At 37.0% G+C, this 16,403-nt stretch overlaps 1 protein-coding gene across 1 annotated transcript in view; it reads right to left on the bottom strand.

Annotated features, from left to right (window-relative positions):
* Gpr158 (G protein-coupled receptor 158) overlaps positions 1 to 16,403 on the bottom strand; it is a 362,091-nt gene that overhangs the window by 152,264 nt on the left and 193,424 nt on the right. The window contains exon 4 of the mRNA XM_005354743.3: positions 5,878 to 6,101. Coding sequence (XP_005354800.1) covers positions 5,878 to 6,101 — 224 coding nt within the window. The remainder of the gene's footprint in view (positions 1 to 5,877; positions 6,102 to 16,403) is intronic.

Below are 16,403 nucleotides of genomic sequence, written 5' to 3'. Positions count from 1 at the left end.
GCCCGGCTGAGGGAATGTTTTTAGATTAAGGTTACTAATCCTTTATTGTTATATATGTTTCAAACAATTTTTCTAACTTCTTTTATAACTGTTTGTATGTTGTGCATACTTAAATAACCTGGCCAGAAGTAAGCACAGGAAAAAGAAGAAAACAACCTTTGCAGTAAAGATTGGTTATAAACACTGACATGTGAACCTCTGCATTTAGGCAATGGGACTAAGTTCTACTCGACCTGATGAAATAGTACTTGTTGACTAAAATACATTCTGTGAGCAGGGATGGAAGCCATGGTTTCTGAGGACAGTGATGGACAGTGGTGACAGTCATCCTAAAATATGAAGGTATATCATGCCACCAAAGTGCTTAGGGTGATTAGAATGATAAAATTTCAGACATTTTACAGCAACAAAAAGGGCTCTCTATTTCATAAACAGGCAATAAAACATCAAAAATCAGTTACCATGTTATATTAAAACACTTCAATTTCTGAACTGAAAAGTGGCGTCTTTATCAATTCCCATGTCAATTAATTTCTAAGTTAAGAAATAACCTTTATAGGAAGGGGGAAAATATCAACCACAATAATTCACTCTTTAAAATTGCCAATTTCTTTCTCTGTTGTACTCAGATCTGAGTGTGCTGAGATCAGCAGAGTAAGTCTAAGACACCCTCCTTTCTGTGCGTCTTCTTCCTCTGTCATTCCCCTCACAAGCAAATCCTACGCACACTTGACATTGCTCAGCTGGAACCAGCCATACTCCCTGTGTGGAATAGCTAATAGGAAAATATGTTGCTTGTCACAATGTTTGGTAAAAATGAAGAAATAATTCAATAATATTTAAAACTAAGATCCTTTTAAAAACTGTTATAATATTGCCATTGCTTTAGAGGAATTCACCAGTTTTAAAATAATTCATGTTTTACTGACCTGTTGAATCTTTAGACAAAGACATAACACAGATGTATGCATTGCTTCCCAAGTGTGTCTGAGGGGTAAGAACTCATTAACTGGTTAGCATCCTAGCCTGTAAGCCTAATGGAGGAACAGACTGGAATCTCAGTTATGCCATTTAAAAGAAAAGGTGCCAGAGTAGTTGCTGGTCCCTGATTGTTAGTTACTTGCTACAGAACTGTGGAGGCTGGTTTTTTTTTTTAAAATTTGGTCTAGGTTAACCTTGCTCAAATGACTGTGCTCAGAACCAGACTGAAGCCCTGTCTAGTCTAGTCTCAGAACCATCTTAGCCCTCTTACTCTGAATACTTTCTGCTTCTGTTGAGAGGAGAACTATTACCATTGCAGTGATTTTGCCTGGACTGGGTTTGATACAGCTAACATTCTCCTGTATTTTGACTTGTGAGTGTGGTTATTTCTGTTAATTCACAACAGTGATCCACTTTAAATAAAAGAGACTGAAGTTCCAAGATGTTCCACGTCTGGTGACCCTAAAGAAAATATTGCAAATACACACTACCATCAATTAAGACATGTCATATCCTGAATTTTGGTGTAAACTATAGAAGTCTTAGATTCTCAAGCTGACAACAGACGAAACAGGGAACAAACGGAGGTGTTTCTGTGACCAAGAATCCCTATCCCTCCCTCACTGTAGCTGCTATAGATATAACAGTATGTTTCTCTTAAGGTGTGTGTCCCTTGGTAGACCCCTCAGCATTCATTATTGTTATGGTTTGAATATGAAGTGTCCCCCCATAGGCTGACAATTAGACCTAGTACTCAGCTGAAGGACTACTCAAAGGCTGTGAGTCCCATAGAAGAGGGAGGTGACTGGGGCCGGCCTTTGAAGGTTATGCTGACCTTAGTTCTGCTGTATCTCTGTTTCCTGGTTTGCCACCATGTGACCACACACCACCTGTCATAGACTGTACCATCTGAACTGTGAGCCAAAGCCAGACCTACTCTCCCTTAAAATGTTCTGTCAGAGGTTTCATCAGATCAGGAAAAGTTTAACACAAACCAAGCGTTGAAGAGCTGTGTGTTAGAGCACCATGACACACTCATAAAGCTTGTTTGTCTGTGCTAGGCTCCAACACTCACACTTCAGCACAATCAAGGCAAAGGAGTAAAAAGGGTTACAGAGAGTATTATTCTGCTCCACGACTCCATGGAAGGATGGAGACACTCTTTACGTTTGATAATCTCTTTATATAATGATCCACAAAAGAAATTTCATCTAAGGCTTGATTTTCTCTTGGTTGGTTCGTATTTTGCAGTATACTGAATCCTTTTCATTCTGTTAGTGCTGCTGCCAGAAAATTCCAGTTGTCCTTGACTTTTTAACAATCCATTGAAGTCATGACCCTGACCTCAAGAATCCAAGTTCTATCTTAACCTCACCATTTACTTTCACTAACATTTGAATCTAATTTTAATTTGGTTAAGCTCTGTTCATTTACTAAAAGTGCTTATGCCATTGGCTGGAACCCAATAAAGTACAAATATTTAAATTTCCTAAACCTGTACTAACTGTGCAACTAAAAAGCTCTCGGGATTTGGGACTTATTACATATGACATGATTCTAGCTCTGGAAAAAATGGTTTGCTTTCCAAATGAAAACTAGGAATGTATCAAACATGTTTATTTATGTGTTATGAATTTTTACATTGCTTCTATAATAAGACTATAACAGCATGAGTCCAGTTTTTAAATATCCTCAATGACATAACAATTGATGACCAAGAGCGATCTCCATAGCTCTCATTTTGAAGGAAAATTAAACCTTCCTATAAAAGACACTGCTATAAATAGGTAAATAACTATTAGTTTAATTGTACATCTAATAACTCTCCACAGACAAAAACCAAGGAGAAGTAGATGTATGGTAATGGTTTTGGAGTCAATTAGCACATGAATGAGCATGCAACTCAGGTGTGTGCTGAACCTTCCAGCTCCCTATTCTCTTCAACTACTTAAATGTATATGTGGACCCACAGGTGAGAAACACATATTAATTGCTATTCTTGCAAAGACCTTTTAAATAGAATAACAAAAAAACAGCATTAATTAAGACTAATTCTACATGAACTGATGAATTGTCTCATCACTGGTTCTGGAGGTGGATTATCTATAAATGACTTTAAAATTCTGGAATCTTCTGAAAGAAGACCTAATCTCATAAATGGTCACTGCTTTTTCTTTTTTTCTGCTAGCATTGGGTAGCCACTAATCTACTCCTGGAATCAATAAATTTGTTAATTCATTTTTGATGAATGGAATCATACAACATATTGTCTTTTACAGCTGTTTGCCTACTTAGCATCTTCAAGTTCATTCATATTACTCCATGTATTAATACATAATCCTTTTCATTGAGGAACAGTATTCTATTATATGGAAATACCTCATCTTAATTATTCTTAATTATTCATTTGTATTAATTGATGGGTATCTGGGTGGCATTCACCATTTAGTTGTTGTGGATGACACTTTCATGAACATTTATTTGCATTTCTGTATAGATGTATATTAGGAATACACTACTTGAGCCATATTGTATAATATTTTAAATTTTGCAGGTATTAACAAGATACATTCCAATCTGGGCACACTTTTGAATCTGCAGTAGAAACAGATTGGAGGTTTTCGATTTGTCAACATTCTCATCATTTGTTAATAGAATTAAAAAAAATATTTTAGCTACATTTGTTGGAGTTATGCACTTGATTTACATTTTTCTAATAGCAGATATTATTTAGCATATTTTTATGTGTTCATTGGCTTACCATGCATCCTTTTTAAGAAATATCTATCCAGATATTTTCTCCATTTTAAGGTTTATTTTTTATTTTTATTGTTAATTTGTGAGAATTACTTATATATTTTGGACACTGCTCTCTCTCAAGAGAGAGATCTTGCTACTGTTGCTCTTCTATTGGGTGTCTTTTGACTCTCTCAATAGCGTATTTTGAGGGTCTAAAGACTCAATTTTCATGAAGTACAATTTATCATTTTATTTTTCTATTATTTGTGCTTTTTATGCCATATCTTTAAAAAGCTGAGTAGCTCAAAGCCATAAAGATCTGAAGAAAAGACTCTTTGCTATGACTCTTCCATTTAGCTTGTTGTTACACATCATATAGGAGGAAACTAGTCAAAGAGATGCCGAGATGGGATTTAATTCTAAATGATATGGCTGACAATTGTCATGTTACATTTATATTAAACTGGATTTTTTTCTCTCTTGTCTAAATAGATAATATTTGTAAAAGGGTATTTTTCTTTTAATTATCAGGAATAGAAAACACAGAAATACTAAATAAAGTGTTTGTGTTGCCCCATAGTTTTCCTTACTATGTAAAGAAGTGTTGCCAAGATACACACAAAATGTTTAAATAATAATTACAAAGTCCACATGCTATATATTTGGACTTTCTATATGGAAATGTATTATTACTTTTATAGTTAATCCAGTTTGGTAAAAGAAATCACTAGAGGAAATATCACCAAACGTTTCCTTTCTTCAATATGCAAGATCTATGTTCCTTGGTTTGATTAACTTAGGACCATTTGTTTTGTGTCTCATTCTAGGAAAACTGATTTCAAAAGGTAGCCAACTTCCAACTAGATAACATCCAAGAAATTTCATCAAGATTATATGTAAAGAATTGTATTCTCATGGCTGCCCTGTAAAGAAAGGTTCTGGTCAGCTGCTGCCCATTTCCTGCCAAGGTCTAGGCAGATCTGAAAGGTTGGTAACTGGAAAGTAACATTAATACAGATTGAGACACGGGCCCAGACAGAATGACCTATAGCAAACCAATGGTGCATTCTGCCCACATTTATCACAGACTTACTTAGCACAGCCATCATTAATGATTAAAATCAATTAAAATTTATAAAGGACTGTGGTATCCACTGTGTAATGAATTTATTACATCAGAGAGATTTCAGAGCAGTTTATTAAATAGACCTCTCAATTCTGGTACTGCTACTGACTTGCTCTTTTAAGATGTTATCTGGGAACATATTAGCCCACTATTTTATATACATAAAATCAACATAGTTTTTTTTTTCCAAAAGAAAGATGCGTACTAGTAAAATGGAAGCAATTTGCATTTTTGCATTTTCTAGCTGACTGAAATCTTGATTTAAACTGTGTTACCTACTATTAAAAGTAACTAATAACATCTATAACATTAGCATAATGATTAACTAGTGGCTTTGTAGCAGAAATTATCCAAAAAGACTTCTTTTCTTTATAAATTTCTAGTAGGTACACATATTTTCAAAAATTTCTCTAATCTACAACAATCTGAGCAATTGCGTCAAGATAAAGCAGTCATTTGAATCCAAGAATGGTGGAAAGACATTGTCTTTTTCCCGTGTCACAAAGAACTTACTGCAAAGCAACAGAGTCGAACATTCTAATCCAACCCCCGCTTCATGTAACTGATTTCTGACCACTGGAGAAAGTTCCCAACTTTGCCCTAGGGGTATTAACATTTCTATCATCCCTGGACTGTAAATATTACTAAGAGAAATAAAACAAAACAAAAACACAACAGGACTTTCTATATATGAAAAATAAACCACAAACTGGATGGAGGTAGCAGAAGGTCATCTGGTGACCAAAGAGATGAGTTTAAGGAGAGCCCTTAGGGCAGGGGAGCATCAGAGTCCCGGCCTAAATAGAAAGCAACTTTTCTATGATGAAATACTAGCACAGCATATCATTGACCCTTCTTTTCTTGGGAGGCAAATGGATATGGTTTTAATATTCTCACCCAATCACATTATAGCAAAACAAAATGCCTGCTTACTAGAATAGTAGCAGGGATTAGGAAATTTGGTTTCCTTAGAGAGAGAAGCAATTACTGTTAGTATAAAGAAGGGCCATGACCAGGATACCTGGGTTTACCTTTGCTTTGCGAAAGTGGTAGACCACCAGCATGCTGACGAAGTCCAACAGCATACACAGGGCTTGGAAGGAGATGATAGCGAGTCGTAGGTACTTATCTTCCTGGACAAAGCATGGGCGGTCGTCAGCACAGAAGGGGCAGCCCTCTCTGCAGGGCAGGCAGACATATGCTTCTTCCGACCCATCTTTTGTGCTTCCTGAAAAATGGTGATCTGGACCCCTTCCTGAAAGTTCCAAATGAAACCACAATGTCATTTGTATCACCAAGTTGGAAGAGAGCTAGCCTCTCTTCACTCCCTTTTCTACTGATTTTCTACCTTACATCAAATCCTCAGCTAAGAGCTAGAGATACTTTGCTTTTGAACTCAAAGTTCTTGATTCCTTTGATTTTTAAACTTGTCATTCAGAGCAATGGAGGAAAATTGCAAAAATGGAAACAAAATGCCTCAGGTTCAGGATACAGTCTGCTAAATCTTCGGTTTCAGCTTCTTCTCCTTGTGTGTGATGAGACTCCTTAACGCATGGGTCATGGTCCAGACACACTTGTTAAAGAAACAAGAAGACTTGGGAAGTGAGTGTGTTTAATGTACCAAGTAAATTTTAGGAACTTCTTGACCTAGATGACCTAGATGACACAGAGTCCAAAATGAGACTATCATCATTGCTTAATTCTCCAGGGATTTCATCTCCCAACCTCATTCAGTCTAAATTACAGAAAATGGTACTTAACAGCTGTTTAGTGTTCAATTGCCTAACAATGCTGCATCCTTTAGAATCAATCCATACAACCTATCATTTAATCCCCATTTGACATGCCCTGAGCTATGTCTGTGCTGTCTGGCTACTGCTCCCATTGATTATCTGGTTAGTTTTAGAATTGTCTGTCTCACTTACCAAGCTTAAGTTAGCACTGTAGCCCAGTACTCAAAAAGTATCAGTTGTTGACTTTAGCAATAGACAATGAAAAGGAACTATACTAATCACGAACTTAACATTAGAGACAAAATTAAATGCCTAGTTTATTAGATCACATGACCTGGTTAAGCTAGGAATTAGGAAAAGGGCTGTTTTGTTGTTGTTAGCTTTTAATAACCAATTCATCGGAAATCTTTGATGTATCTCAACTCCTGTAAAAGGGTCACGGTCTTTTCAAAGTATGCTTGTCTATTTTCCTTCCACAGTAAATGTGGCAACAAAAACACAAATGAGTATTTTTTGTGATTTTGTTGCTATTTAATAGCAATCACTCTGAAAGCTGGGAGCTGGCTCAATAGGTAAAGTGCTTGCCAAATAAGCCTGACACCATGAGCCCAGTCCCATGGTAGGAGAGTGCTGACTCTTAGAAGTTGTCTTCTGACCATCGTGTGTTTGCCACAGCACACACGCACCTGCATTCATACACATACATACACACAAAGTAATAATATTAATAGTTACCGCTCTGTCAACATAGTGTAAAGAATATATGGGTTTAGCATCTGATTTAAGTAAGCTGATATTTTATTCTTAGGTAAACTCATTAGACAACTCAGTTCTGGTCTTATTGATGAAATATGAATGACATTGGGATTAAGTTAAATGATTTACATAGAAACATAGTGACCAGTTTTCTTCTCCATACATGAGAAGTGCTAAAACATGGAAATTAGAAGGAGGGTATGCAAGACCTGGGTAGGAATGGTGAGTTCCAGTTTCGATGACTGAGTCTGAGGTTCCACTCATTGTCCAGGATACACAAAAGCTGAGAAAGAATGCAGTACTGAATTGTAAGGGCCGACTAGTGTTTGTCCTGCTTTCCTTCCTATAACTGTCATAAAATAACAACAGAAGTGGCTTAGGGGAGAAAGGGTCTCTTTTAACTCACAGTTCCAGTGCACTACCATGGGGAAGTCACAGTGGCAAGAGCTTGATGCAGCTAGTCACAGTACATCCACAGTCAAGAGCAGTGAGCAGTGAAGGCTCCCGTGCCCGCTGTTCAGCTACTTTTCTCTATTCCTCTCTAGTCCAGAGACCCAAATCCGGGAATAGTCCCACCTCGTTTCATTCTTGAGCATCAGACATCAATTAAGGTAATCAAGATAATCTCATAAGACATGCCCACAGATCAACCTGATCTAGATAGTCCCTCGCTGAGAATCTCTTCCCAGATGATTCTAGACTGTGTCAAGTCTAAGATTAAACTAACCACAACAGAGTTAAAGAAGAGCATACAGAAGTCTCTAGGAGCAGAAGAGAGAGGAAAGCCCTTGGCAAGTGAAGCATTTGCATTTAGAATGTCACAACAGAAAAGTTGAACCTACTAAAAAATGTCAGCATTGTTGAAGTATGATGACCTAGAAAAGACTATCATAACTAAGAATTTTAAACTTGGGCAACCTTCAAGATGACACTTTTCAAACTAGCACAGATTGAAAATAGCCTACCTAAATTCTCCGGGATTGTGGTTTGTAGGCTGGTTTTCTTTGCTTTATGTTTAAAAAACACCTATGAGTGAGTACATGTGATGATTGTCTTTCTGTGTCTGGGTTACCTCACTCAGAACTTAGACAATAATGAGGACACTAAGAGAGACTTAAAAAGATCTAATCTACATGGGGAGTAGAAAAAGACAAGATCTGCTGACTAAATTGGGAGCATGGAGATCTTGTGGGAAGGCTGAAAAGAGGAGGGAAGATTCAGGGAGGGGAACAGAGAAAAATGTAAAGCTCAATGAAAATAAATAAAAAAGAAAGAAAATGGGTTACCAAAGCTTACAGACTAAATACATAAGGGAGAGTATTATTTCAGTAGAAGTCTGTTGAATAAAGCAAGTAAGAAAAGCTAGTACTCAATAGGAAAACAAGAATGGTATGAAATGGACATTGATTCTGTGTTGTGTTCTCTTTGACATCAAGTTTTTTTTATATTTTGAGTTAACAAAGGAGCCTCTGGAAGTCTAGGAGAGACATAGGGAGAAGAAAGACTTGCAAAGCAGATCAGTGCCTTGCTCAGCCATCATCAGAGAAACTTCTCCTGCAGCAGATAGAAACAGAGAACCATAGCCAGACCATATGAAGAGAGTGAGAGACCTTAAAACACTCATCCCTACGCTGGGACATCTCCTTAAAATCCCTTTTCTCAGAATCCAGGGAACCTTGGAGGCAGGAAGAATGAAAGAGCCAGAGGGGAAGACACCAAAGAAAAAAGGCCCTGTAAGTCAACAGGGTCAAAGCACTTAGGAACCCAGAGATGAGGCAACAGGCACAGGGCCTGCCCAGGACTGCACCAGACAGAGTCCTAGAGTTGAGAGAAGTAGAGACATCAGCCCACCTCTTACTCAGAAGCTATCTGCAATTGATAACCACTTGCAAATGAAATTTAGTTTTCCAGAAGGGAGTCTCACTAGTAAAACAAACTACTCTAAAAGATGGTCTGTCTGCCCAGAGTAGATGCTCAACAGGAAATGAACTCAACAGCACCTTTGGAGGATTCTTGTCTCAAAATGTCATATCAGGGCTTTTATTTTCAATTTATATTTATTTCATTTATATGTGTTTTCCCCTTTCTACCCTACCAATCTTTTTGGTATGTATTGTGGCTTCCAGTTTAGTGTTTTTATGGAATTCCTGAGTATGTGGATAAGTGGGTCTCTGCATGTGTATCTGTCCCTTTTACCTTTTCTTAGGCTCTTTACCTTCTGTCTGTTTTTTCCTATTAGGTATGTTGAGTTTTGTTTTATCATAGTATAATATATTATTATCCTTTACATGCCTGTTTGTTTTCTAATGGCAAAGAAAGGAGGTGAATCTAGACAGGAGGGAAGATGAGAAGGAATTAGGTTAATAGAGAGAAATGAATGAAAATCAGGGTATATTATGTTAGAAACATCCATTTTCAACAAAAGGACCAAAAGGATTTACAACAAAGAAGAATTGCAAAGTCAGAATAGAGCATAATCAAGAACCGAGTTGAAGAAATCAGCTCTGGAAATTCTTTACACCTCTTCTAACAAAGAGAGAGCTCAATGTGAACCAAGGAGTTTCAAACTTTATTTATATCTCAGAAAAGCATGTGTGTTGAAAATTGAGGACAAGATTATATATATATATATTTGAACTTTATTACTCAAAATGTAGAAATCAAAAAGCATATACCCAAAGTCTAGCATTTCAATAAACTTTTATGCAGTGAAAAATAGTCATTCCAAAGTTGTGATGCTTTTGAATAAAAAGGATAATGAAACTTATGTATGTGTATATTTATATATACAAGTTTTCATTATCCATTCATCTTTTAATGGACAACTGGGCTGATTCCAATTCCTTGTTTAGTGAATACAACATCAATAAACACAGCGGTGCAAATATCTCCACTGTAGGGTATGAAGTTCTCTAGATATATGCCCAATAGTGAAGTAGATAAGTCATATGGTAGCTCTATTTTTAGTTTTTGAGAAATTTCAAAGCTGATTTCTATAATGACTATATTAATTTGCACCTAACAACACTAAATAAGAATTTTCCCATCATTTCTAACATTTATTTTCAGATTTCTTGATGATAATCATTCTGCCTGGGGTGAGGTGGTATCTCAAAGTTTTAATTTACATTCCTCTGATAGATAAGAATATTGAACACTTCAAAAAAATACTTACTGGCCATGTGTGTTTCTTATTTGAAAACAGTCAATTCAATTAATTTATCCTTTGTTGATTGGCAGTTTTTATTCCCTTGGGGTGTAATTTATACAATTCTTTGTTAATCATGAATATGAGCCCCTTCTCTGAATCATAGCTGGTAAAGATTTTCTCCCATTCCCCAGGCTGTCTGTGTGCTCTGCTAGGTGTTTCCTTTGCTGGACAGAAGTGTTTTATTTTTGTGTACGTCCATCTGTTGGACTGGTGCTTAGTGCCTGTGCTAATGCTGCTCTGTTCAAAAATGTCTTGCCTATGCTAGTATTTCAAGGTGTATATCTTAGGTTTTCTCTAAAAGTGTCAGTTTTACAGGCTTTTAAATAGGGTCTTTGATCCATTTGGAATTGATTTTTTTTATACAAGGCAAAAATATAAGAATCTATTTTCATTCTCTTGCAAGTAGAAATCCAGTTTAGCCAGCACCATTTGTTGAGCAGATTATCTTTTCCCAATGGATGTTTTTGTCGTTTTGAACAAAACTGAGGTGGATGACAGGAGGTATTCAGCTTGTTAAGGAAAAAGAGGGGTGGAAATAGGATAAATGGCTCTATTTGTGATGAGACCCCATAGCCCTTGACTTGTTTAGCAGGGAGGACAGCTTGCTGCATGATTCTAGGCATGACCCTAGGAGCATATGTGCTAGCTCTCATTGCTTTCACTGTGCTAGCCATACTACTGGGCTAAATGAGTCACAGTCGTTCATGAAAATAGACATATTTACATAACTATTCTAGAATGAATGATTTTAATCACAAGAGTTTTAAAGAAATTTTATTAAAAAGATGATATCAGAAGTTAATGAGAACATTCAAGAAATGGGGAATGAAGCAGAAGCATAGAAACCCACAGTTCCCTCATTTCTAATAACTGTGCCAATACTCTAAGAAGTTAAAGGAGGTGGACATAAGGACAAGGGGCAAGCAGTACCAGCTATTAAGAACAAGTTTCCAAGTTATATTTCCTATAGAATAAGTGGGAAAATCTGGTATGCCCCCAGAGGAGATAGAGTAATATAAAATGTAGAATGGGTTGATCCAGCTTTGGCCAGTGAGTTGATTGTGAGAGCCCAGATCTTACCAGATATAAATAGTAACTACAAGAGACAACAGGGCACGCTATTTTCTATCTGTAGGTGTGCCTAGTTAGAAAACTTTCTTTGTACCTTGCAAAACTGCTTGTGCTTCTGACAGTAGAGATATAGATCAAAAAGGTAATGGCTACCAGTGAGACAGTTGGGAGATGGAAGAGGAAAGAGCCAAGAAACAAACTGGTAATTATTGTAACCATTTTTAGAAACTTAGGAAGAAAAACCTGGTTGTAAAACTGTTCATGCAAACCATTGAAACTGTATTAAATAAAGCTTAAGCTATCCGAGGTCACGTGTTTGGATGACAGCGAGTGGTCACAATTTCTTCATGGCACCCACTCCTCACTGCCATCCAAGGTTCCTGAGAACCCATTTGCAAGACTCCAGCAGGCAAGCTTACCCTTTTCTGCTTTATTTCTGGGTTCTCTATTATACTCCACAAGTCTTCCTGTCTATTCTTATACCAGTACCAGGCTTCTTTATCCCTATAGTGCTGTAATAAAATTCAGGATCAGATATTTGTGATACCACCAGCATTGTTCTTTTTGGCATTGCTTTGTCCATCCAAAGTCTTTTGTGGTTCCACATGAATTCTTATATTGCTTTTTCAAAACCTATAAAATACGATATCAAAATGTTATTTTAATGGGCACGGATGACATTAAATCTGTTAATTGATCCTGTAGTACAGTGTAGCCATTTTCATGACATTCATTCTGCCAATCATGGAAGGTCTGATCAAACTGCAGAAAGCACATGACTATGGGGTACCCAGCTCCAACTGAAATATCTGTAAAACAGCTTCTGCGATGAAGGCTCAAGAGGCATAGCAAAAGATGGGGCATAAAGACTGCAGGTACTGGAATAACAAGAAGTTTGTTGTGAAACTGAGTCTCCTGGAAATATTAGGGAGGGTGCATCCACAAGGTCACATAAATCTGGCTGCCTCTGTAAAGACAACACCACTTCACATGTTAACATGGACAGGAGAAATTCCATAGATCACAACTCCAGAGTTCTTTCTGCAGGCAACTTGGAAATACTGAGTATGGGAGCGATAGCCTTCTGGTTTTACATATTAACTCAATTCCTGGAGTGAGATACTCGACTTTCTGGGCTGGTCAAAGCACCGCACCTGTTCCATTTTCCTCCTCATATAAGACTAAAACAATAAAGGATTTATAGATGCAGGAATGACTGCAACTAGATACAAGATGAGCAGTGAAATTCCAAGCCACTCTATAATAATAATTTGGACAATAATAACTTGCATTTATCAGATTCATGGATTCCAGTATTCATGGATAAAAGAAATTGTTAGGAAAAGAAACAACTATGCTTTATTATTTTGTGTTTAAAAAACTCAAAACAAGGCCAAAAAAGGCAAATAAAGTGATGTCATATAAGATCCTCTTTTACAATTCTCTTAAACTATTTGTTTGTCAAAAATCTTAGGTTAACTCCAGGGCTTATTTTCAAAGGCAATGAACCAGAATACAATGGAAATACCAAAGCATTCTTGTTCATTGGGGTGGTATTGAAACCTAGGAGATCAGTCTAGGTCTTTATGAACATAATGGGTAAAAAAAAAAAATGACCTATATACACATTTGAGTAGTATATTCATCCATAAAGATAAAATATGTCACTCTCAAAAAATGGATAGAAATGAAGATCATCCTAAGCTATATTCATCAAGACACCTAGGACATGTTCTCTTTCATACGTGGAGATGATAAATAGCGATGAAATAAAGTAGGAGAGAGAAACTGGAATAAAGGGCCCAGGGTAAATCAAAGGGATGAGCGAGAGACAGAGAATTCAAATAATGGACATGCGTATAGAAATTTCACAGAGAAACCAAGAAATCTACACAATAAGTATGAGTTCATTAAAAAGACACATGCATATGCACACAAAGTCACAAAATTAACTAAGTAACATAAATGAAAAATAAATAAAACTAAATCATTTAAAAGTATCTAAGATAATGTTTTAAATACTTTTTGCAGGGCATAAACGACAATTCATCAATCACATAATCCTCCAAAACTGATCAATTTGTGCTATGTTCTCTATCTAGGACAAGGTAATGAGCACAGTTTGTTTAAGTCATATGGCTACCAAAAAATACTAATAGGCTGACTGTTAGATTGTTGGATGGTACTTAAGTTCACGATCATCTAGTGTTCTCCATTCTGTGGGAAGAGAGGCTGGGATTTAGGCATCACTCTACTCTCAGCACTGAAAGTGATGTTTACACAGGTTAGACCCTCAGTAAATGCTTGCTAATGATCAAAGTGTTCTCTAAAAGAGTGAATGAACCCGTCACTCAGCAGGCCATTCTTAATGCTCTCAAACCATGCACACTGAAGAATTTACAGCGGTGATGATTTTCCAGATGCACAAACTATAAAAATGCATTAAGAGTATGTGATTATAGACGACTTTGGAGCTTGTAGGCAAATATGTGCAAACCATGCCAGTGATGTTTGATTTGTAGATCTCAGCTCCTCCGCATACAGAATGCCAATGTGTTATACCGAAGCTTAGGCACCCTTGAATAGCGGACATCAAACTTTCAAATAAAAAAAAATGTTCTAAAGAAAAATGGCAAATACTGAGTCTTGGGAAAAATAAAGAAAAGGATTTCGGAAGGAAGTTATCATTACATTTATAGGCTATTTGAAGAGTATTAAATATTCACCTCTAAACAAGACTGTCAAAGCAAACTGTCAGTATGTGAACAGTGTATAACCTACTTGTTAATTTTAATTTTGTTACCTTGACACAGAAGAACATTAAACTGCTTGAAATATATACATATATATTTACATTTTTTTTTTGGTTTTTCGAGACAGGGTTTCTCTGTGGTTTTGTATTTACCTATACATATATGTATGTTTTACTTATACAAACTAAAAACATAAAACCTCTAGACTAATAAGCAAAGGATAACACATTTTTTTCAATGCAGTTATTAAAATCGTATTCAAAGGGGCATTGACATTGGATGTGATATCTAAAGGGAATTCCCCACCTCAAATTCATGGCCATAAATCAGGTCTATGGCTTTAGGAAAACTGACCTCGCCATGGAATTCCAAAAAGCAGCCAACCCTATCACACAATTTGGAGCCAAGAGATTTGCAAAGCAGACAACCCAACCAAGATATTATCCTGCACCTCAGAGTGCAGAAAGAGACACTTCCTTCCACCCTGCACTTTCAAAACAGTTTATCCTGAAAAGCAGTTTCCAGGCCTGACAAAGCCATGCCCCCTCCATCTTTGACTATGAAAGCCATTTTCAAACTCCACAATATATTCTCCTGGACCCTTGGTTACTGAGCCAGAGATTGAAGGCACTCAGATCAAAAAGTTCACTTTTGCTGTTTTAAGGCAAACCAAGTCTATTTTATTTTCTTCTGCTGTCTTAATTTTTACAATACCAGAAACACCATAGAAATAGACACAGTTCAGAAATTGTAAAATGGTAAGAATTTATCAAACTATAAAATTCAGAAAGTCCTTTTTTTGCCTTATTTAAAATAGAAATTTATTTAGTGAGATAAATATGAAATAGCACAATGGCAGCATTTATAGTCCACTCCCAAATCTGGTTCTATTTTTACCATCAAAATAAACAGAGACAAGTTAAAGCTCCTTTGAGCCTTTTTATTATAAAATTAAATTTAATAAAAAAATGGTTTGCATGGCTGGATTTTCCCTTCCTTTTTAGTATTTATGTGTTAAAAAAATTTTGTTGCAAGAATATCTTAAACTATAATCATAATTTATAACACATAAATCATTTTATATCTACTACATTATTAGAAATACATTATACAGAGTATTGGATGTTGTATGTATGGATTTACATGTAAATACATACACATATGTGTGTGTTTGAGTTAGTCTATAAGCATATATCCACCTGCTATATAGGCATATGTGTAAATATATTACAAAGATTAAAAGCAATTGTTTAAAAGAATACCTATTATATCTAGTGCTTATGCAAATATATGTAAAATATGCATATGTTTTATATATGTATATATACAGCTTGTAAAATAAAAAAATAGCACAGAGCTCTTTGGTGGCATAGCACGTCCCAGCTCAGCCTGCTTGGACGCTGGGACCAAACCCAAATCGGGAGGGCAAAGGGGAAGGCGGTAGTTCCTTTGTCTCCATAGCCTGCCTGCAGCAAACAGGGTGGGCCCTTTGTTTGTGAGCTACCCAAGCAGCACAGAGTTTCGATCTGGGCACCAGGAGAGACATCATTGGGGTGAGTGCCGCGGAGGAGAGACATCATTGGGGTGAATGCCGCGGCAGCCGGGAACAGGGAACTCAGACGTTCCTCATCCCTCCTACACTTCCTGATCATCCTGCAGGAGCTATACTGCCGGATACCTCCTCTCTCTTCCTATCCCATCCAGCTAACATCCAGAACCCCCCACCCCCTATCTCCCTGGCTCCCTTCCCTCTTTGGCAGCATAGCATCTCCCAGCTCAGCCTGCTTGGGCACTGGGACCAAACCCAAATAGGGAGGGCAAAGGGGAGGGCGGTAGTTCCTTTGTCTCCATAGCCTGCCTGCAGCAAACAGGGTGGGCCCTTGGTTTGCAAGCTACCCAAGAAGCACAGAGATCCGATCTGGACACCAAGAGAACCATCACTGGGGAGTGACATCACTGGGAAGGTACATCAGTGGGCAAGAAGACCTGATCCTGTAAAAGAAGATCCATAGGGGAGCATTCGGGAGAAACTA

This window comes from Microtus ochrogaster, chromosome 16, assembly GCF_000317375.1.
Source record: "Microtus ochrogaster isolate Prairie Vole_2 chromosome 16, MicOch1.0, whole genome shotgun sequence".
NCBI lineage: Eukaryota > Metazoa > Chordata > Mammalia > Rodentia > Cricetidae > Microtus > Microtus ochrogaster.
The sequence above is the reverse complement of the archived record's forward strand: the minus strand, read 5'-3'. Positions and strand labels throughout refer to the sequence as shown.